Source organism: Gorilla gorilla, chromosome 9 (assembly GCF_029281585.2).
Source record: "Gorilla gorilla gorilla isolate KB3781 chromosome 9, NHGRI_mGorGor1-v2.1_pri, whole genome shotgun sequence".
Taxonomy (NCBI): domain Eukaryota; kingdom Metazoa; phylum Chordata; class Mammalia; order Primates; family Hominidae; genus Gorilla; species Gorilla gorilla.
The window spans coordinates 69,722,616-69,744,357 of record NC_073233.2 but is presented as its reverse complement, the minus strand read 5'-3'; the positions used below and the strand labels follow the sequence as shown (position 1 = coordinate 69,744,357).

Genomic DNA, 21,742 nt, shown 5'->3' with positions numbered 1-21,742 from the left:
CTCGAACCCCTAGGCTCAAGAGATCCTCCCAAAGTGCTGGGATTACAGGCGTGAACCACCATGCCTGGCATGATTTTTTCATTTATGTATTTATTTATTAAAGACGGGGTTCCTGCTATGTTGCCGAGGCTGGTCTTGAACTCCAGGGCTCAAGCAATCCTCCTGCCTCGGCCTCCCAAAGTGGTGGGATTCCAGGCCTTTTTCTTTTTTATAGGAGCCCTCCTAACAAGTGTGAGGCGGTATTTCATTGTGGTTTCATTTGCAGCTCTCTGATGATTAGCAATGCTGAGCACCTTTTCGTGCGTGTGTTGGCCATTTGTGTGCAGCCCCTCTTTCCTGAGGAGCATTCTGAGGAGCTCCGCCTGGCCTCCACAGTGATCCCTTCGAGGAGGACTTGGCCAATAGGGCTGTGGTCCCTGCCCTCACTCACAGCTCTTGCATGATTCTGTGGCCCCCCCTTCATCTTCCCCATCTCTTCTGGGGGCAGCTGGGGAAAGTGGAGGTTCTAACCTATCACAACCCCCAACCACCTCACACACAAGGGCTGAGACCAGGCCAGGGCTGGCCCCAAGGAAGACGCCCCTAGGATGGCCACATCTGACCACTCAGGGCTGCTGAAGGTGGGGCCAGGGCCAGGTCCATGCCCTCAGTGGATGGGCTGGATTTTGGTGCAGGGGATGCATTCCTTCAAGAGTCTGCCTTCTCCATTCCTGTGCTGTGTGAACATGGTGGGGGGTAGGGGTGCCTGCAGCCCCCTTGGGCCAGGGCCACCAGCCATGCTCTTGCACCCCCACACACATGTGCCAGGTTGGGGTTCCAGGATATGGTCAGTGGGTGCCTCAGTGGAGAGGGCCCAGGCAGCCCCGGTGCCTGATGACATCATGGGCCTTGCTGGATGTCCTGACAAGCAAAGGCAGGAGCTCCTGGTACCAGGGAGAACTCGCCCCCTCTGCCCTTCTGGGGATCCTGGTCCTCTTTAGACCAAGACAAAATATTAGCATATCAGAGAAATATACTTAGGGTTTTCTAAGTGCATTTCCCCAACCAGCTGGTCAGCATCACCTGTGAACTGGCCATGTAAGTCTCTGCCTCCACACCAGACCCACCGAATAACCCTCCTGGGTGGTTCTGATGGAAGCCTTTCAGGTGGTTCTGATGGAAGATTGACGACCAGTGCTCTGGAAGTAACCTTAGCCTGATTTGAATTCCTTGCTGCTGTGAACGCTTAACTTTTAGGAACAGGTATATTTATCACAAAGAAATCCGAAGCAATTAGGGGAGTTACCTACACCTTCAAAAGGACTTGAATGTATTTAAATTAAAAAAAGCGGATGGGACCCGGGTGCAGTGGCTCATGCCTGTAATCCCAGCATTTTGGGAGGCGGGAGGGTCACTTGAGTCCAGGAGTTTGAGACCAGCCTGGGCAACATGGCAAGGCCCCATTTCTACAAAAATAAAATAACACCAAAAATTAGCCGGGTATGATGGGGCACGCCTGTAGTCCCAGCTGGAGACTCCCGAGACCGAGGTGGGGGTATCTCCTGAGCTTAGGATGTTGAGGCTGCAGTGAGCCGACATCATGCCACTACACTGCAGCCTGGGCGACAGAGTGAGACCCCTGTCTCAAAACAAAAAAGAGGGGTGGGGAAGCAGTAACAAGCACAGGTGTCCTCAGCCCATGGATGGCAGCGCCCGCCTCCACGCGCCAGTGCCCTCCTGCTCCCCTACCTCCCCCTTGGCCACCTCTGGGCATCCCCAGCCCTGCAGCGCCGAGGGCGGAGGGGAGGCCACCCGCCCCCAGCAGAGGGCTCCGCGAGAGCTGCAGCGGCGGTGGGGGCCCCGCAGAGATTGGGGCCCATGGTTTGAAGGCTGTTCACAGGCACCCCGAGACAGCGTCCCCCCTCTGGGCGCACTGGATTTGACGTTGCAGGACGCGCGGCTGGAAGCCCCCCATGCCCCGCTGCTCACAGACCGGGACTCCGCCTCCGGTCTCCGAGGGCGTGGCGAGGCGCTGCGGGACGCCCAACAGGTGCGTGTTGTGTCCCCAGGCCCGGCGCTCCGGGCGGAGTCAAGAGCCTGGAAGCCGGCAGCCCGGGGAAAGGGGGTGGGACGGTGCCCCGGGGCAGGGCTGGGTGGCGGCCGCTGTCCTCCCGGGAGGGGCGGGCCGCCTCGACGCCGCCCTCCCTGGCGGCCAATGGAGACCGAGGCCCCGCGCCTGGATTGGAGCAGACGCGGGGGGTCAGCCAGCCTTGGGGGCCGGGGCCTGGCCGGGGGCGGGGGGGCAGGCGAGGCGAGGCGGGCGCCGTCCGCGCGGTTATAAGGCGGGGAGTTCCCTGCGCCGCGAGCCGGGAGGCGCACGCTCGCTCGTACGGCGGCCGCGGCGGCAGGGCGGGGCCGGAGCAGCGGGCGGCGGCGGAGGCGGCGCCCGGGAGCGCTCTTCGCTTCCCTCGGGGTCTTGCTCGGACCTCGGCCACCGCCTGGGATCCCCAGGACTCGTGCGTGCAGCATGGGCGGCGTCGGGGAGCCGGGACCGCGGGAGGGACCCGCGCAGCCGGGGGCGCCGCTGCCCACCTTCTGCTGGGAGCAGATCCGCGCGCACGACCAGCCCGGCGACAAGTGGCTGGTCATCGAGCGCCGCGTCTACGACATCAGCCGCTGGGCACAGCGGCACCCAGGGGGCAGCCGCCTCATCGGCCACCACGGCGCTGAGGACGCCACGGTAAGGAAGCCGTAAGGAAGCCACCCACCGGCGGGTGGAGCCTGGAGCTCGGTCGTGGGCGTGATGTCCCGCTCCACCTGTGGGGCCTTAGCATCCTCCCTCCCCTCGCTGACCTTTGACCTCCACGCCGGGACCCAGAGTTGGGGTGGACTAGCCAGGGCCAGATGTGGGGTAGGGAGGGCAGTTCCCTGCGTGGAGGACCCGCAGCTGTCCACGGAACAGGTCTGCGGGGGAGGAGGGGGCCTCAGAGGTGGGTGTGTCATGCTGCAGAGCCTGCCCTGGGTGAGGGGCTGCCCTGTTGCTCCCAGGTCCCTGTTTCAGTTCTGGGTCCCCATGCTGGGTGCTTGCTGAGTGCTAGGGGTAGGGCAGGGCAGGGTCCCCAGGGGCCGGTAAGGACATGCCATTAGAGGCTGGGGGCTGGGCCGGCCTGAGGTCTGTGGCTTTCCCAAGAGCTTCTGTAAAGGGCTCAGGGACAGTGACTCACCTCTCCGGGCTAGCAGCTGCACGTGGGAGGGCTTTGCCAGCCAGGCTGGGTGGGCCTCTCCTGGAAGCACAGTCACCCCAGGAACAGGCTGGCCCCTGGGGACCCCAACTTCCCAATCCCAGCCCCTGTCTAGACAGGGAGGGATGTAGCCTGGCCCCAGGGTACTGTCTGGCTGGAGTCCAGTGGTGGAGCAGCCCGACCAGCCCCTTTTCCTTAGTTACCCACCTGCATAATAGGGGTTGGGGCCACGATGCCCTGTCCTTGACCCTCCAAATTTCTAGGTTGGCCACACTGGGTATCAGGAAGGTCTTCAAGACCCGAGGACATGAATCCTGAATGCTGGCTCTTTGGGCAGCAGCGGAGGTTCTGTCCAGTCCCAGGACTGTCGGCGTCCCTCTTGCCAGGGCCACCTGCTCTCTGCCGATTGCCATCTCCAGCATGTTGGACAATCTTCACTGGATTCTTTGAGGAAGAAAGCCCCTCTTTTCCCCTTCCACCCCATGAAGCTGAGGAGTGAGAATAAGAATCCTCCTGAAATTCTAAAAAAAAAAAAGAGAACGCCTTGTCCATGGCTGTTCAGGCGCCAGACGCTGGCCCGAGGGGACAGCACAGCCGTGGGATGAAGCAGCCCGGGGGCAGTATTTGAGCATGCAGGTGTTTGCATGTCTGGGTGAGTGTGGTGTGTGTGCCTGCCTTTCTGCCAGGGCATGGCGAGGTGAGGGGCACGGCTTCTCCCCAAAGGCCTGGCTGAGCCCTGGCCTCCCTTCAAGGAGTCTTGTGGATGCCTGCTCTGGTCTTTTTTTAAAAAAGTATCTATTTTATTTATTATTATTTGTTTAAAAATAGAGACAGGGTCTCACTATGTTGCTCGGGCTGGTCTCAAAGTCCTGGGTTCAAGCATTCCTCCTGCCTCAGCCTCCGAAAGTTCTGGGATTACAGGCATGAGCCACCACTCCCGGCCTGCTCTAGTCTTTTGTAACCTAGAGGACAGTATGGATACAGAAAACTTTACTCCCCACCAACCGCCGGAGACAGAGTCTTGCTCTGTCACCCAGACTGGAGTGCAATGGCGCCATCTTGGCTCACTGCAACCTCCGCCTCCCAGGTTCAAGTGATTCTCCTGCCTCAGCCTCCCGAGTAGCTGGGATTACGGGCACGCGCCACCACGCCCGGCATATTGTATTTTTAGTAGAGACGGGGTTTCACCATGTTGGCCAAGCTGGTCTGGAACTCCTGACCTCGTGATCCACCCACCTCGGCCTCCCAAAGTGCTGGGATTACAGGCGTGAGCCACCACGCCCGGCTGGGATACAGAAAGCTTTTATTTCATCACTGTTTCCTGCCTGGTGCCAGGCCCATGCTGGGGTTCCTCCCAAGTGGAATTACTGACTTAACATTTAGCTTGGGATCCTGAGACTTCCATCACACAGTTTTCTCATTGATTCGCAGCCAATAATATCTGTTTTAAAAACATCTCAGGCCGAGCGTGGTGGCTCACACCTGTAATCCTAGCACTTTGGGAGGCTGAGGTGGGCAGATCACCTGAGGTCGGGAGTTTGAGACCAGCCTGACCAACATGGAGAAACCCTGTCTCTTCTAAAAAAATACAAAATTAGCCAGGCGTGGTGGCGCATGCCTGTAATCCCAGCACTTTGGGAGGCTGAGGCAGGAGAATCGCTTGAACCCAGGAGACGGAGGTTCCGGTGAGCCGAGATCGCGCCATCGCACTCCAGCCTGGGCAACAAGAGCGAAACTCCGTCTCAAACAAACAAACAAAAAACATCTCTCTGCTCCTTGGGGCTGGGTCCCAGCTCTGCTGTTGGAGGCGCTGAGTGACCTTGAAGCAGGCATGTCACTCCTCTGTGCCCCAGTTTACTCATCTGTAAAGTGGGGAGAGCTGGGGCGGACAGTGAGCTGGCTGAGGGCAGGACTGTGTCTTCTCAAGCCCATGGCCCAGGGCTGCCATGTAGTAGTTTGTGTTCGGTAAATGCTGCTGGCCCCTAAGTGTGAGCGTGCCCTGCAAACTGCAGCGTACGGTGGGACAGCCCTGCACGGCTACCCCTTTCCTGGGTGACCTTATTTGGTTACGGTCCTATCTGAAGTAGGAAGGGGACACTTTAGGCTGTCTCTTAGCTCCCTCAAGGCCCCACAGCCTGGACTAGAGTTGCCAGAAATACTTGGTCCATTCAGGCCAAAGGGACTGTGAGGTTGCTGGGATGGTGCAATCAGTCTTTGTCCATGATGAACCCACAGGGTAGACCAGGGGTTGGGCCAGCCCAGTGCCCTGTGTAGTTGAGCCCAGGCCCCAGGCATCCCATCCCGGGCGGTGGCCTCAGGTGGAGGTGGGGCAGCCAGTTGCCAGGGATGTGTTCCAGCGGTCACCTCTCACCAGCCCCAGCTGCCCATCAGCTGTTCTCAAGTCCAGGCAATGAAGCTTTCCTGCCAGGAAATTCCCAGAGTTTCTGTGCCATGAAGTCAGCCTGTGGCCATCTTGGGACACAAGGCCGGGTGCCCTGGGGAGAGTACTCTGGGCCCTTGGCCAGGTTTGTCTGAGAGTCATAGGCAGCCTGATACTAGTGGAGCCAGCCAGGGAGGGATGAGGCCCAGCCGCTGCTGGCCATAAGTTTATAAGGGCCATGTGCTGAGCGCCTACTATGTGCCCGGTTTTGAAATCAGTACTTGATTTATTGAAACCCTCTCTTTTAATCCTCAAGGTGCCCCTATGAGGCACGTACCATTTATTGTTATTGCCACTTGACAGATGAGAAAACAGAGGCTCAGAGAGGCAAAGTGGCTTGAAATTCAGTGATTGGTCTGGGATTTGAATCCACAGCCATGTTCTTAAGTGCATGCTATGCCGCCACCTATCCTGTTTATTTCCGGCACTCATTCATTCTTCAATGTTTGACTCATTAAATCCATCAGTGAGCATCTTCTCTGTGTCATGCATGGTTCTCACCTCTGAAGATGTAGCTGTGAGCAAAACTTCTACAGGGAATGAGTTCACAGCAGAGAGATCAGCTAGAGCAAAGGCTCAGAGGTGGGACCGTGCGTCCTGTGTTCCAGGAATACAGTATGGCTGCAGCAGAGAGCAGTGGAGAGAGGGCCTGGCAGTGAGGTCTAGAGGCGGCCGGGCTGGCTCATGCTGGATGTTTGTGTCCTCGGAAGGACTTTGGCTTTATTTTAAAGAGGATGGGGAGCCCCAGAGAGCACAGCAGGGAAGCCTGGGGAGTCTGATGGACATTTAAAAGGATCCTTAATGGAGAGAGCGAAGGCAGAGCCTTCCAGAAGGGTAAGAGAAGGGAGGATGGAGACCTGCCCTCCCCCAGGGGAGGCCACTCAGAAGAGGTAGAGTGTGGCCAGGGCAGAGAGCAGGAGAGGCTGTGGACACAGGCACACTGGTCCAGTGAAAGCCATTAGACATTAGATTTAGCTTCATGTTGTCTTTAGAGAGGGAGCCAGCCTGGCCTCGCTCTATGATCTTGGACACATCCTTTCACTTCTGGGTCTCAGTTTCCCCATTAGTGTGATGAGGATGAGAATGCTTTTGTCCTGGGCACACTATGAGGGTGGTGCTGGGCACCTGGGTGCCTGGTTACCATGGGCAACAAAGCTCTATTCATGGGTGTGGTGAATGCATTGCCCACAGCAACTCAGGGCGGATGAGGGGTTTCCCAGCAGCCCCTGGTGCCCTTTTGGCTGAAGCCCTAACAACTGTGGGAAAATCCAAGTTCCAGCAGACCCCCTGAGCCCTCTGCCTTAGGACCCTCCTTCTAGGTGGTTCTCTGAGCCTGGCCTGAGCTGGAGGAGGTAGTGGCCAGTGCTGCAGCAGAGGCTGCTTCATAGTAATTGCAGCCAACAGTTATTGACTAGGCACTGTTCTGAGGGGTTTAGATGTGGTAACTGATTGAATTTGCCTAACAACTTTATGAGGTAAGTCCTATTGTTAGCCCGTTTTGTAGATGAGGAGACTGAGTTTGAAACTGGGGGGTGTAATGGAACCCTCTCAGGACCCTTGAAGGAAGGGTAGGGCCTTCGTACTTGGGCGTCGAGGGTGGGGTTTGTGTCTGGGTGGGAGCTGGGGAGGGGCAGGACTAGAACTAGGCAGATCTGAGGCCACGGGAGTTGGTGGGGGGGTGGCTCCAGAGCCACTCCACTCCCTCCTACCACATTGACTGCCTTGAAAGTCCCCTAATGGCCACTCCCATGAAGTGTGACTGCTCTGGGCTCCCCGCAGGCATTTTCTGCAAGGCCACTGCCCACCCAGGCCCCTCCCCCAGAGGGGCTACAGTGCCTTGCTCCTTCCTTGTGGGAAGAGTTGGGATTGTCTGGCGTCAGCAGGATACTGCCCCTGGGCATCCCTCCCGGTCTCTTCCTGCGGGCTTCTGATGAAACAGCCAGGCTCCAGTAGTGGAGCCAGAGGTCAGTGGTGGAGAGAGGACCAGGAGCCAGAGGGTATAGCTGCTTTGGGGCTACTGTGGGGTCATGGACACTTGTGAGGCCAAGCGTCCTGGCTGCAGGAGCCCTCACATATGTGCCCACCCTTCACCAGGACATTGAGGGGTGCTGGGGGACAGGGGTAGCTTTTTGGGGGTGTCTGCCTTCGACTTGGGCTCCACTACACAGGCCAAATTTGGATGTCCCATGTTTAGAGCTGTGTTTCTTTGGGACCTCTTTGGGCCTCAGTTTCCTCATCTGTAAAATGGGATACTGATAGTGCTTCCCCACTGGCCTCCTCTGACGGGCGCCAGGGAGAGGATGGGACAGAGCATGGTGTGCTGGGCATGCTCCTGCTGTACCCACCCACCTGGGAGAGGAGAGAGGCAGGAATGTCCTGGGGGTGTCCTCTGAGGCATAGCCCTGTCACCCCAACATCCTACAAAGGCATGAGAAGGCAGCGAGGACAGACCCCGACCACCTGAGCCCTCAGCAGCCCTGCCACCCTCCCTGCTTCACCCACTTCCTGACTGATCTGGCACATTCTCGATTCTTCTAGGGAGTGACCAAAAATCCCTCCCTGCCCTGCTGTGTCTCTGGGGTGGAAGGAGGCTGCCAGCCTCTCCTCTCTCCCAGCCTCAGGTTTGGCCAGGACTTAACAGGCAGGCAGAGAAGCAGCTTCTCCACTCTCTTCCCTGACACCTGTAGGCCCCTCCTGCAGGCACTTACCTCTAAGTGGACTCTCAGGAGGAGGCTCATCAGGGCTGCAGGGCTCAGAAAGAGCTGGGCTGTGGAGCTCTTGCCAACCGCCAGGCCCCTTCTAAGTGCTTTAGCGCCACCGACTGCATCCTCCCAGCAGCCTTGTGAGATGGGGATTTGTGGCTCCCAGTTTACTGATGAGAAATACTGATGAGAGATGGGTGTGGTCTTGTCTGGGGCTCCCTGGCTCCTGGATAGCAGCTCAGGTTCCATCCTGGGCAGGCTGGCTCTGGGACACCCCCCGACCAGCTGCTGTGTGGGATTCATGGTGGGGCTGGGGCAGGGCGTGGGATCTTGGGGCCAACTGAGCCACTCTAGGCTTCCAGGGACCAAGGCCAGGCTGAGCTGTCTCTGTATCCTGAGAGAGCATGAACATCACAGAAGATGGGCCCGGGTTCGAATCCCAGCTCTGCCACTACTAACTGGGACCTGGGCAGGTGTCCCTTCCCGCTGAGCCTTCATTTCCTCACCAGCAAAATGGTTCGTGCCCCTGCTTTGGGGGCTGTGGAGGGTTGGCTCTTGTCTACTTGTTCATACCTGCTGTTGAGCAGCTGCTCTGTGCCGGCCTCTGAGGATGCCACTGTGAACAGAGCCTGTCGCTACCTCCAGGAGCTTGTGTTTAGGGGTGCCGTTTTGATTCCAGCACTTTCACCCAGCTCTGCTCCGGTACCCGATGAGAGACCTCGAGTGCCCCTTTCCACTTGCTTGGGTGCATGTGGGGGTTGGGGGGACAGGGCTTGGTGCACATACTCCTGGGTGGATGTTCCTGGGTGCACTTAGGGTGTGTGAAGGTGGGACCTCCCACAGTTCCCTGAGGCTCCACTGATGAGGTCCAAGAACCGCCCTCCTGCCCCCCAGCCCAGGCTCCCAGCAGCTGGGCCCTTGGCTTCTTGAGATAGTGACTGGCCTCATGGCAAGGACCCCCGCACCCCACCTAGGAGAACTGCTGCTTCCCCTCTGTTCCAGTAGTGGCGACAAGCACAGTTTTTCGCTTTTGTTTTTGTTTTTTTCACTTTAAGTTCCGGGAAACGTGCAGAATGTGCAGGTTTGTTACATAGGTATACATGTGCCATGGTGGTTTGCTGCACCCATCAACCCCTCATCTAGGTTTTAAGCTCCATATACATTAGGCATTTGTCCTAATGCTCTCCCTCCCCTTGCCCCTCACCCGCCCAGTAGGCCCCGGTGTGTGATGTTCCCTTCCCTGTGTCCATGTGTTCTCATTGTTCAGCTCTCACTTATGAGTGAGAAGAGACCTGGACTCTGATCTAACCTCAGTCAAATGGAACTGTGTGACCTTGAAGAAGTAGCTTAACCTCTCTGAGTCTTAGCTTCTGCCTGGCACCCCCATCCTTAAGGAGAGGCCCACAGAGGACCAGGTCACATGACCTCAGCCAGTTCCAGAGAAGGCTGTTTGCTGGTGTGTCAGGTTTCGGCCTGAGTCCAGGCCCCTGCCCTACTCGCACTCCCTGACAGCATGAGAAGCACAGCCCCAGGGTGCCCACCCAGCTCTGAGAGCCCAGCCTGCTTCCCAGGGAACTGTCACAGCCCCACCTGTCCCTTCCCCAGCTGGAGCCCTGTCAATGGCTTTGGGGTTCTCTGACACAGCCCTGAGGGGGCTCACACTTCCCCTTATCATTGCAAGGGGTAGATCTGGCTTGAAGGCCCTTGGGCAGGCTTGGTTCTGTCCTCCCCTGTCAGTGCCTCGACAGGGCTGGCCTGGGTGAATCAGGACCAACGGGAAAGGAGGTAAGGAGACCAATCTGGACCCAAGATCCTCAGCTTAATAAGGTGGCCCCAGAACTGACATGGGGTGATAGAGGGAAGGGCTGGGAGGGAGGAGATTCTGGGGCCGCAGCCACAGCTTGCACGTTGTGCCGGGTGCGTCTGTGCGTGCCGGCTGCATCTTTGCGTACCATGTGTGCAAGGCTGTGTTTGGCTGAGTGTTCGTGTGGGCCGTGATTGTGGGCATGTTTCTGAGTGTCTGAGTGATGCCTGCTGGTGTGGGCTGGTGGGTGTGTCTGCATGTGCTTGTGTGTCTGGGGAGTTTCAAAGGAGAAAGAGGGACTCACCATCACACTGGCTCAGCCTTAAAAAGGTAGGACATCCTGACATGTGCTGCAACATGGATGGACCTTAAGGACATTGTGCTGAGTGAAACAAGCCAGAGGCAAAGGAACAAACATGTGATTTCTCCCAGATGAGGTTTCTGGAGGAGGCAGATCTGTATGGACAGAAGGTAGCATGGTGGTTGCCAGGGGCAGGGGGAAGAGAGAATGGAGAATTAGTGTTTAATGGGGACAGAGTTTCAGTTGGGGAAGGTGAAAAGGTTCTGGAGCTGGATGATGGTGATGGTTGGACAACACTGTGCGTGCACTTAATACCACTGAGCTGGACACCTAAAAATGCTTACAATGGTAAATTTCATATATATTTTACTACAGTTTTTAAAAAATTGGCTGGGCGTGGTGGCTTATGCCTGTAATCCCAACACTTTGGGAGGCCAAGGCGGGAGGATTGCTTGAGCTCAGGAGTTCAACACCAGCCTGGGCAATATGGTGAAACCCCGACTCTACAAAATATACAAAAATTAGCCTGGTGTGGTGGCTTGCACCTCTAATCCCACCTACTCAGTAGGCTAAGGCACAAGAATCTCTTGAACCTGGGAGGTGGAGGTTGCAGTAAGCCGAGATCATGCCACTGCACCCCAGTCTGGGCGACAGAGCAAGACTCTGTCTCAAAAAATAAAAAATAAATAAAAAAATTGGAGGCCAGGTGTGGCTCACACCTGTACTCTCAACACTTTGGGAGGCTAAGGTGGGAGGATCGCTTGAAGTCAGGCGTTTAAGACATGCCTAGGCAACATAGTAAGACCTTGACTCTACAAAAAAATTCAAAAGTTAATGAGACATGGTGGCATGTGCCTGTAGTCCTAGCTGCTGGGGAGGCTGAGGTGGGAGGATCACTTACGACCAGGATTTCAAGGCTGCAGTGAGCTGTGATTGCGTCACTGCACTCCAGCCTGGTGACAGAGCGAGGCCCTGTCTCAAAAAAATTTTTCAGTGTTTTTCTGGGCTGGGCATGGTGGCTCATTCCTGTAATTCCAGCACTTTGGGAGGCTGAGGTGGGTGGATTGCTTGAGCCCAGGAGTTTAAGACCAGCTGGGCAACATGGCAAACCTCATCTCTACAAAAAATAAAAATAAAAAATTAGCCGGGCATGGTGGTGCACACCTGTACTAACAGCTATGAGAGAGGCTGAGGTGGGAGGATCACCTGAGCCCGGGAGGTTGAGGCTGCAGTGAGCCATGATTGCACCACTGCACTCTAGCCTGGGCGATACAGCAAGACCCTGTCTCAAAAAAAAAAAAAAAAAAAAGGCACCCAGTGGGGTCAGTACAGCCCCAAGAGTCTGCTTCCCTCCCAGCTCCCCTGTACACCAGCCCCAGCTCTGCAGGTAGCCGGGGGCCCAGACAGCTTCCTGGGGACCCCCAGCCTTCCCTCTGCCCCTTTTTCTACCAGTTTTGCTGCCCCTCCTTCAAGATTCATGTCCAGAGGGGGTGAGATCTGCACTTATACAGCCCCCTCCTCTGTAATGAGTGAGCCAAGTCAGCCCAGGTTATTCCAGAAGGGGAACCCTACCAGCCCCCCAGTCCCCAAGCTGCCCTGGGCCTATAAAAGCAGGCAAGGGAACCCCTAGTAGATCATGTAGGTGTTACCTCTTAGTGGGTGCTGGAGGGGCCTGAAGGCTTTCTTCCCCCAGGGTGGTAGCAGAATGTCCTGGCAGTGACTTCAGGGCCTGCTGTCACTTCTGTTTTAAGACACACCAGCTGGTAGGCTCATTAGCAAGAGGACAATAGGAGGCCCCTGTCCTCAGTCAGCTTTCTTCAAAGGTGTTTCCTTTAGCAACTGGGAGGCCTCCCTTCTCCAGACCCATGGGGACAACACCACCCAGCTACTGGTTCTATAGTCGAGGCTGCTGTATGGCTCTGGCTAGCCCATTCAGAGAGAGCCTCTGAAAGTACAAGGAAAAAAAATCAGTCCAAGAGCTGTGAACAATTAGTGAGCCGATTACAATACCAAGACCACAGGCAGACCCGGAAGGCTAAGTGAGCCCAGGTGTGAAGTTCAAGCTTACTTTACTTCTGGGCCACTTCCTGGCTGGTCTCTTTCCCTGGCCCTTATCTTTCTCCTGGTCTGTCTTTTCTTCTCACCCCCTTTCTTTACTCTTCCTTCCTTCTCCTGCATCGTACTCCACCCCCACTCCAGCTATTACACAGAATCGCGAGAATGTTGGATTATTCATTTTATTTATTATGTTTTCTTTTTTGTAAAAATAGAGACAAGGTCTCACTATGTGGCCCAGGCTGGTCTTGAACTCCTGGCCTCAAGCAATCCTCATGCCTCGGCCTTTTACAGTGCTGGGATTACAGATGTGAGCCACCATGCCTGGCCCATTTTATTTACTTTAAAAAAAAAAAATTAGGCTGGGCGCGGTGGCTCACACCTATAATTCCAGCACTTTGGGAGGCCAAGGTGGGCAGATCAACTGAGGTCAGGAGTTAAAGACCAGCTTGGCCACCTGGGGTTAGGAGTTTGAGACCAGCTACTCTGGAGGCTGAGACAGGAGAATTGCTTGAACCCAGGAGGTAGAGGTTGCAATGAACTGAGATCATGCCATTGCATGCCAGCCTGGGCAACAGAGCAAGACTGTCTCAAAAAAAAAAAAAAATTATGTTTTCTGCTCCTGCTTCCTGCTTTGTAAGTCAAATCAGTTTAACTGTTCAAGTGTCTTCCTTGCAAACCCCCAAGAACTCAATGTGTGTCGCCCTTGACTGATCCCCCCACCCCGTGACCCAGTGGTCCTCAGTTCCAGGTTTTCCCACCTACCCTTCACCCACTGCTTATGTTTATAAAAACGGGGTACATCAAGTGTTTGTGACCCAGATCTTATTCTACATGCAGTGGAAACTTGTATGACTTAAGCTTTTTGGAAAAGCAGAACCTTTTTTCGTGGTTCAAGAAATCAGAGTCTTCCCGGGAGGTCTTTCTGTAAATCCAGAGCTGCAGAAGTTTGACCGTGTTCAGAGAGGGGCCCTTGTGCTGGGTGAAGTGGATGGGGCACAGCAGGCAATGGGTGAAAAGCAGGACAACCTGGGGCCCTGGGAGGACCAGGGAGGGCCCATGGGCAAGGCGGACCCACTTGGTCCCACGTCTTTGACTGTTCATCAGCCGGCTGACTTCCTGTCCGCCTGTCGTCTGCTCTGCCCATCCATCCGTAGTCCTTCCGCCTGTCTCTGCTGGTTGCCACTGTGCTACTCAGCTGTGTCTGTCTGTCCGCCTGACTGTCTGCTCTCCTTCAGGATGCCTTTCGTGCCTTCCATCAAGATCTCAATTTTGTGCGCAAGTTCCTACAGCCCCTGTTGATTGGAGAGCTGGCTCCGGAAGAACCCAGCCAGGATGGACCCCTGAATGTGAGCAGAGCCCTAGGGGAGGCTCAGCCCCTGAGGGAGGGGGATGGCTAGAGGGCTGGGAGACATTGCCACATGGCCAAGAGCAGCTCCCTCGGCATTCGCCCAAGGGGATGCAGAGCCAGGGCTGAGCCTGCCCTCCCCTCTCAGGGGGCAGGCAGTTGAAGGTGAAGCTGTAGGGATGCCCTGAGAAGTCCAGGCTAGATCTGGTTTAGCCAGGCACTCGTTTGGATCCCGAGGCAAACTCCCTCCCTGTTGTTGCCCAGTGTCCCCATCAAAAGGAGGATTTTGATGAACTGATTTCTCTCCTGGCTGTAGCATCTTACCCACCCCATACCTTTTGGGAGGGAGAGGAGGCTTCACCACCAGCCAGTGCTCCAGCTCACACCCCAGGCTGGGTACTGTCACTTCATTCCCCTTTGCCCACACCCCTTGGGCCTGGCGATGGGAGGAGCGGCTGGGGCTCCAGGAGAATGGGGGTGAGGAGGAATTTCTTCCTTGGCTGATCGGCCCCTCTGCTACGGCAGGCGCAGCTGGTCGAGGACTTCCGAGCCCTGCACCAGGCAGCCGAGGACATGAAGCTGTTTGATGCCAGTCCCACCTTCTTTGCTTTCCTACTGGGCCACATCCTGGCCATGGAAGTGCTGGCCTGGCTCCTCATCTACCTCCTGGGTCCTGGCTGGGTGCCCAGTGCCCTGGCCGCCTTCATCCTGGCCATCTCTCAGGTGACCCCAGTTCTGCGTTGCAGCCACCTTAACTGCCCAACAGACGTGGGCCCCCATGCATCTGGGCATTGTGAACATATTTGCTAAATGAATGAATGGACCTATGAAAGGATGAATGGATGAATAAACGGATGAATGAGTGAACAGGCCCATCAGGCGTGTCTGTGGGTCAAGCTGCATTCCAGATGAGCCAAGAAGTTCCTTCTTGAACAGATCCCGATCAAGCACAGGGCCACTGAGCCAGAGGCTGCTGCCCTGCAGCTTCATGACACTTACGAGCCCCTCCACCTCCCTGGGACTCAGTTCTCATCTGTAAAAAGAGGACACTGGCCCACAAGGGTCTTGAAATGGAGCATTAGCACGGGGGTACCCTGCAAGCTGAAAGGATTCACTGGGGCTTCAGGCCCTGGCGGGCTCCGTCCTTCCCAACAGCTTCTGACCCTGCCTCTCTCCCCAGGCTCAGTCCTGGTGTCTGCAGCATGACCTGGGCCATGCCTCCATCTTCAAGAAGTCCCGGTGGAACCACGTGGCCCAGAAGTTTGTGATGGGGCAGCTAAAGGTGAGGGTGGGATGGGTGGTCAGCCAGGTGCTGGATGGCGCTGGGTCTGCCCAAGTGTGTGGGCACAGAGTTGGGGGCACAGCCTTCCCTGAGAGCCCCCTCCTCCTCCACAGGGCTTCTCTGCCCACTGGTGGAACTTCCGCCACTTCCAGCACCATGCCAAGCCCAACATCTTCCACAAAGACCCAGACGTGACGGTGGCGCCCGTCTTCCTCCTGGGGGAGTCATCCGTCGAGGTGGGTGGGGAGGGACGTGGACACCCTCTGGCTGGGCCTGCAGCTGAGGGGGAGCTAATGCACTGGGTCCCCACTCTGCCCCTGATCTAGCCTCCACTCTGGCTGGGCCAAGCTCTGCCCCCGTGTCTTTCCTTCCCACCTCCCAACCTGCTGGGGACGACCAGCCCGCTCACTAGAATCTAGAGTTGCCTTTGACCCTTGGCCCCAGCCAGCCCCGTGACCTTGCCCGGGAGAAGGAGGTGGCCTGGAGAGCTGCTGTCTCCAGCCGCCACCTGTCTCCACAGTATGGCAAGAAGAAACGCAGATACCTACCCTACAACCAGCAGCACCTGTACTTCTTCCTGAGTGAGTGTCCATCTGTCCTTCTGGGGTGGGGGAGGGCCTGGGCCTGCACTGTCCTCCCTGCTGTCCTGGACCACTCCCAGCCACTTCCTGGGGCAGGGGCACGCCTGTCAAGTCTCCCTGGTCATGGCATCCTCCCAGCCTCTGCAGTCTGTACACACTCTCCCAGCAGCATGCCTTTGCCCCAGCTGTCTCCCGTGCCTGGGACACCTTGCAGCCACGGGCCATCACAGCCCTGCTGGGAGCTTCCCCAAGCTCCACGTAGAATTTCTTCTTGCCCTCACTAGAGTGGTCCGGAGCCCTAGAGTCTTTGGGCAGTTGTTGGGGTGGACAGAGTGAGGACTCAAGTCTGGCCCTGACCTGCGGTGAAGGGTGGCGGGAGGTGGTGGGGTAAGGGCAGCCTGGGGAGGCTTGGACACAGAGTTGGGGGTGATATGGGGTCATTCAGCTGGATGTGACCAGCACCAACGTCCCAGGGGCATTCCTGGAGTAACAGAGCCCCTCACTCTGCTGCCCACTCACCTTGGCAGCCCAGCCCCACTCCCTGAACGCTCTTGTGCCCCTTCTTGCAGTCGGCCCACCGCTGCTCACCCTGGTGAACTTTGAAGTGGAAAATCTGGCGTACATGCTGGTGTGCATGCAGTGGGCGGTGAGTGGGGTTGCCCAGGACCCCGGGCATACGGCTGCCGTGGCAGGAGGTGGTGCCTCGGGGGACAGTACCTGCCCATGAAGGCAAACAGGGTGCACATGTGCGTGCAACAGTGTGGCTCACATGTGTGCGTGCAACAGTGTGGCTCACATGTGTGCGCGCAGCAGGAGAGCGAGTGTGCCCGTGACTGTACGTGTCGTGGGGGGGGGTTGAGGAATGGGGGGTGTGTGGGTCTCTCTCGGTGAGGGTGTCTTCCCAGGAGGAGTTGCTGGGCCGACTCTGCCAGGCATCTGTGTCCCTGGCAGGGTCTTCCCCAACACACCCTGCATGACACCTTCGTCACTAAAATCAGCCTCGTGAGCTGGCAGGGCAAGGACCCTGCTCCTTTACTCAGCTGAGAAAACCAGAGAGGGTGGTGGCCTGTCCTGGGCTCTGAGGCAAATCAGGCAGAAGGATTGGATGCCTGAGGTCCCCCTCCCACCCACCAGGCCTCCAGACCTCCGGGCACCTGGAGACCTCTCGGTATCGCCTCTGCCCTCCTCTGCAGGATTTGCTCTGGGCCGCCAGCTTCTATGCCCGCTTCTTCTTATCCTACCTCCCCTTCTACGGCGTCCCTGGGGTGCTGCTCTTCTTTGTTGCTGTCAGGTATGGCAGGGAGTGGCGAGGTCACACACAGGTGACAGGTGACCCCACTGCACCCCCCCACCAGAGTTTCCCTTTTCCCGTCTGCAGAATGGGGCCAATGGTACTGCCTCCCTGGCTTGCTGGCAGAATCACATAAACACAAGCGTGGCAGGAGCCCAGGGTCGGTGGGTTTAGGGAGCGTGGTCTGGCTTGTAAGTGGCCCGGTGGGTGTCGGAGCTGCTCTGGGCTCAGCCTCACAGTGGACACTGCTCCATTCAGATTCTTTAAACACTGGCAAGGGGGCGATGGCCACAATCCTATTGTACAGATAAGGAAGTCAAGGCCACTTGGGGACAGCTGCTCTCCAGCCTCCACTCAGGGTGCCTAAGTGGTGAGCTGGACCTAGGGCAGTGCCCGAGCCTCCCCACAGGGTCCTGGAAAGCCACTGGTTCGTGTGGATCACACAGATGAACCACATCCCCAAGGAGATCGGCCACGAGAAGCACCGGGACTGGGTCAGCTCTCAGGTGGGCAGCAGGGGTGGGGCTGGGTGGGGCCCATCCTGGGTGGGGTGGGGGGTCCCAGCTAGGAGCCAGATGGCAAAGCAGGGATGAGGCCCTGACGGGGCTGCCAGGTGGGGGATGGTGCCGTGGGGTCAGGGATCTGCAGGGGCCTCCTCACGTGTGTCCCGCCGGCTTCCGGCAGCTGGCAGCCACCTGCAACGTGGAGCCCTCGCTTTTCACCAACTGGTTCAGCGGGCACCTCAACTTCCAGATCGAGCACCAGTGAGTGTGGGTGCTGGTGGCCAGTGGGAGGTGGGGAGGGGGTCCTGGGAGGGGATCCTGGGAGGGGACCCGTGGGTGGGGCCTCTCTCTGGAGTCTCCCACTTCAGGTGCCAGCATACGCTCCCCACCCCCAGCCTCTTCCCCAGGATGCCGAGACACAACTACAGCCGGGTGGCCCCGCTGGTCAAGTCGCTGTGTGCCAAGCACGGCCTCAGCTACGAAGTGAAGCCCTTCCTCACTGCACTGGTGGACATCGTCAGGTGAGGCTGCAGCCCGGCCCCTCTGCTCTGGTGGCTTCCCCAGGGCCTATGCCTGCCCTTGTCCAGGTCAGCCTCATGCTGAGCCCCCGGGGTCCCTGAGCCTTTCTGTCCACGTCCCATGCCCTTCCTCCCTTCCCCAGCCTTCACGCACACAGTGAGAATTTCTGGAGCACCTACTGCAGACTCACAAACAGCAGTGCCTGCGGTGAGCAGGTCTATGCAAACCTACCCCCAAAGGCTGAGAGAAAGAAGCTAACAGATCCAGTTTCTCAGAAGGAAACACTTAACAGGGACTCATAAACAGAAGGCATGTCTCAGGGCCGGGTGCGGTGGCTCACGCCTGTAATTCCAGCACTTGGGGAGACTGAGGTCGGTGGATCACTTGAGGTCAGGAGTTCGAGACCAGCCTGGCCAACATGGTGAAACCCCGTCTCTACTAAAAAAAAAAAAAAAAAAAAAAAACAAAAAAAAAACAAAAATTAGCTGGGTGTGGTGGCAGGTGCCCATAATCCCAGCTACTTGGGAGGCTGAGGGAGGAGAATCACTTGAACTCGCAGGGGCGGAGGTTGCAGTGAGCTGAGATTGCGCCACTGCAGTCCAGCCTGGGCAACAGAGCAAGACTCTCTCAAAAACAAACAAAAAAACCATGTCTCAGGCAGCCAAGAGTTGGGACATCCCCTCACAGGCCCTCTAGAAAGAACGCTCTATATAGCAAGCTTTTAGGGTGAACCCCATGCAGGTGGTTCTTATGAACCTGGTGACCACTGGAGGTTAGATAAGCGTCTACAAGAGGAGGTTATCTATGCCATGAGCTTGGCATTCAGGGTCAAGCATCGGTCATCAGACAGTTTTGCTTGAAGATGGCATTGCCCTTGTAGCAATGCAGGCTCTAGAGAGCTTCCTGCCCTCTTGGAGCTGATGTTCCTTCTAGCAAAGGAAACAGCAAGCAATTAAAATAACAAATAAGTACATTACAGAAGATGGGCAAAAGAACAATGAAAAGCCCCTCAGGGTGGGGACAGGGGAGGGGAGGGGGGCTGCCAGGCAGGGGTGGCAGTTTTTAAATAGCTGGTAGGGTGGGCAGTATTGACAGGCTGACGTGTGAGCAGGGACAGGGAGGAGGGGAGAGGTCTCGCCACAGGGACATCTGGCGAAGAGCGTTCAGGCAGAGGGCACTTGACCCTGAATGCCAAGCTCATGGCATAGATAGCCGAGGCAGGCATGCAGGCACTCAGAGAAGGGACACGCCCGGCTTGCATCTTGGAAAGCTGCCCCTACTGGGAATGACTGGCGGGCAGGAGTCGAAGTGGAAAAGGAGAGCAGAGGACACTGCAGCCATCCAGGCGAGGGGTGATGGGGCTCAGCCCTTGTGGTCACCTTGGAGGTGGGGAACAGAGGCCAGATTCCAGGTCTTATACCTCTGCGCCTTTGTACATGCTGTTCCCCTTACTTGGTTGCCCTTCCTTCCTATGCTGGTGTTCAGATGCCCACTTCTCCTTCATGATGTCTCCCAGCCTGATGCTCTGAGCCCCTGCCATTTGGCACAGCCCTTTAGAGCGCCTGGCACAGGGCTTCCTAGCAGATTGTTGACATTTCTGGCTCCGCTGCCCAATATCAGGCCCAAGATCGGGTGGGCAGGTTCCACGTCCTCTCTGTCCTTGGGTTGCAGCGCCCAGCAGGAGGCAGCAATGGAGAACTGGGTGCAGGAGGGACAGGCCCACCCAGGCTCATGCATGGACTTGGCCTTGGCTGCCCTCCAGCTCCCCTACCCCACACCCGTCACCCCGGTCTAGATTCCATTCCAGAGAATGAGCATTCAGCTGTTCTCCCAACCCACCCTCCAGCCCGCATCGCTGCCTGCCCCCAGGGAAGGGAACCCACAGGGAATGGGGATCTCTGCTCACACTTACCATGGGGGATACAGGGGTGTTAGGATCTTGCAACTGAGCTCCTAACACCCACCCCCACTGCCACCCCCACCTCCCAGGTCCCTGAAGAAGTCTGGTGACATCTGGCTGGACGCCTACCTCCATCAGTGAAGGCAACACCCAGGCGGGCAGAGAAGGGCTCAGGGCACCAGCAACCAAGCCAGCCCCCGGCGGGATCGATACCCCCACCCCTCCACTGGCCAGCCTGGGGGTGCCCTGCCTGCCCTCCTGGTACTGTTGTCTTCCCCTCGGCCCCCTCACATGTGTATTCAGCAGCCCTACGGCCTTGGCTCTGGGCCTAATGGGACAGGGGTAGAGGGAAGGTGAGCATAGCACATTTTCCTAGAGCAAGAATTGGGGGAAAGCTGTTATTTTTATATTAAAATACATTCAGATGTATTATGGAGTGGAGTGGTGAATTTGCATGAGTTTTGAAGCTGGGGTCTGCCCAGACTCCCCAACAGCATTCAGGCCCTCGGCCATCAATGTGTGTGTTGGGGCCGGCGGCGGGGTTGATGGGGAGTGCTAAGGAGCTCCCTTCAGCTCTAGATGCCCTGGGCCTGGGAGCCCGGGGATGCATGGACTCAGACCTGCCCGAGGGCCTATTCACTTCCTGTTCATGCTGGGCTTCAAGTCACTTGACGCTTCTGCATGGTGGGATGAGCGGGCCCAGCAGATGAGGACCCAGGGCTGGGGGCCATGTCTGCGGACGCTTCTGGACATGGACTGGGAAAGACGGTTGTGCCTCTCGACCTGCACTGGCCTCCCACAGCCCTCCATGATGGGAGGCCTGAAAGGGCCCCGCGCAGCGGGCCACCTGCTGATCTTAGCACCACACCTGGCATCACACCAGTGGTGGTGGTGCAGCCTGTGCCTGGTGGCCCAAGGAGGCAACGTCGATCTCCCTCAAGCCCACCTGGGACCAGGTGCTTGTCTGTAGTTACTGCAGTGAATAAGCTGGACCCCCGAGGCATGGCCATTCCTGTCCCTGAGTCCCTGGAGTCAGGTCTTAGGCTCCTTGTCTGGCAGTGGGCTGGACTGTGCCTGTGGGTTTCGGACAGTTCTGGGGAGGGTTTTGAGTTGCCTCTTGGGGCACCCAGAATTGGGAAGAAGATCTGGCTGGACCACTCAGTCCCCAGCATCCACACAGCCTGACAGCTCCAAGCTGAGCTGAGGGTTTCATCTGAAGTGTCGGCAGCTTGAAAAAGAAAGCTGAGTGAGGATTTCTATGAGGCCTTTCTGGAGTGGGAGCTAGGGTCGCCCTACCAGCTGCAGGGGTTGCCCCCCACTTTTTGGGCTTCCATTGGCCTGGACTGGGTTCTCTTTGGGAGGTGGAAAAGGCGCAAATTCTGCCAATTTTTGTTCAGCCCCTCCAAGGCCCATCCTCTGTGGGACGGAGCTGGAGGGGAAGCCCCACTGCCCCATCAACCCGCCCCTACTCCACACACACACAAGGTGGCGCTGAGTGTTGCTGCCCGTGAACTTCTTCTCTTCCGAGACAGCCAGAAAGCTCCTCAGTGCTAAAGCTGATCACCGTAGTCTCACACCTGCTTCCTCTCTGTGAGGAGGGGCCGTCTGCATATTCCCATGGACTCTTTCGGCTCTTCCCAGGGGCTCCCCTTCTAGAAAGTTCTCTCTGACCTGCAGGGCTCCTCCCCTTCCCTGCCCAGCCTGTGACTAGGGTCTCTGTGACAGCACCTGGAATACTGACGTCATTTGCTGCTGGAGGCTGGTGGCAGCCCAGAGCCTGGCCCAGGAGACCCTG

General features: G+C 57.3%; 1 protein-coding gene across 2 annotated transcripts; it reads left to right on the top strand.

Annotated features, from left to right (window-relative positions):
- The first annotated feature begins 1,592 nt into the window (after positions 1–1,592).
- FADS3 (fatty acid desaturase 3) lies at positions 1,593–20,376 on the top strand. Of its 2 annotated transcripts, none has more exons than XM_055354285.2 (12): positions 1,593–2,029; positions 13,762–13,872; positions 14,397–14,594; positions 15,052–15,153; positions 15,267–15,389; positions 15,674–15,734; positions 16,304–16,380; positions 16,928–17,025; positions 17,435–17,531; positions 17,710–17,789; positions 17,924–18,049; positions 20,037–20,376. In XM_055354285.2, the coding sequence occupies exons 1-12, from the start codon at positions 1,679–1,681 to the stop codon at positions 20,086–20,088; spliced, it is 1,476 nt and encodes a 491-aa protein (XP_055210260.2). In that variant the 5' UTR covers positions 1,593–1,678; the 3' UTR covers positions 20,089–20,376. The 2 variants fall into 2 exon arrangements, with proteins under 2 accessions (XP_055210260.2, XP_004051372.1); XM_004051324.4 differs by lacking the exon at positions 1,593–2,029 and adding an exon at positions 2,284–2,719.
- Positions 20,377–21,742: the final 1,366 nt, after the last annotated feature.

Excerpts from the sequence above, each read along its gene's own strand:
- FADS3 (XM_055354285.2), top strand. The coding sequence starts at position 1,679 with ATGGATGGCAGCGCCCGCCTCCACGCGCCAGTGCCCTCCTGCTCCCCT. Across the intron at positions 17,026-17,434 it reads CTCTTCTTTGTTGCTGTCAG|GGTCCTGGAAAGCCACTGGT; the intron begins GTATGGCAGGGA and ends GCCTCCCCACAG. Across the intron at positions 17,532-17,709 it reads GGGACTGGGTCAGCTCTCAG|CTGGCAGCCACCTGCAACGT; the intron begins GTGGGCAGCAGG and ends GGCTTCCGGCAG.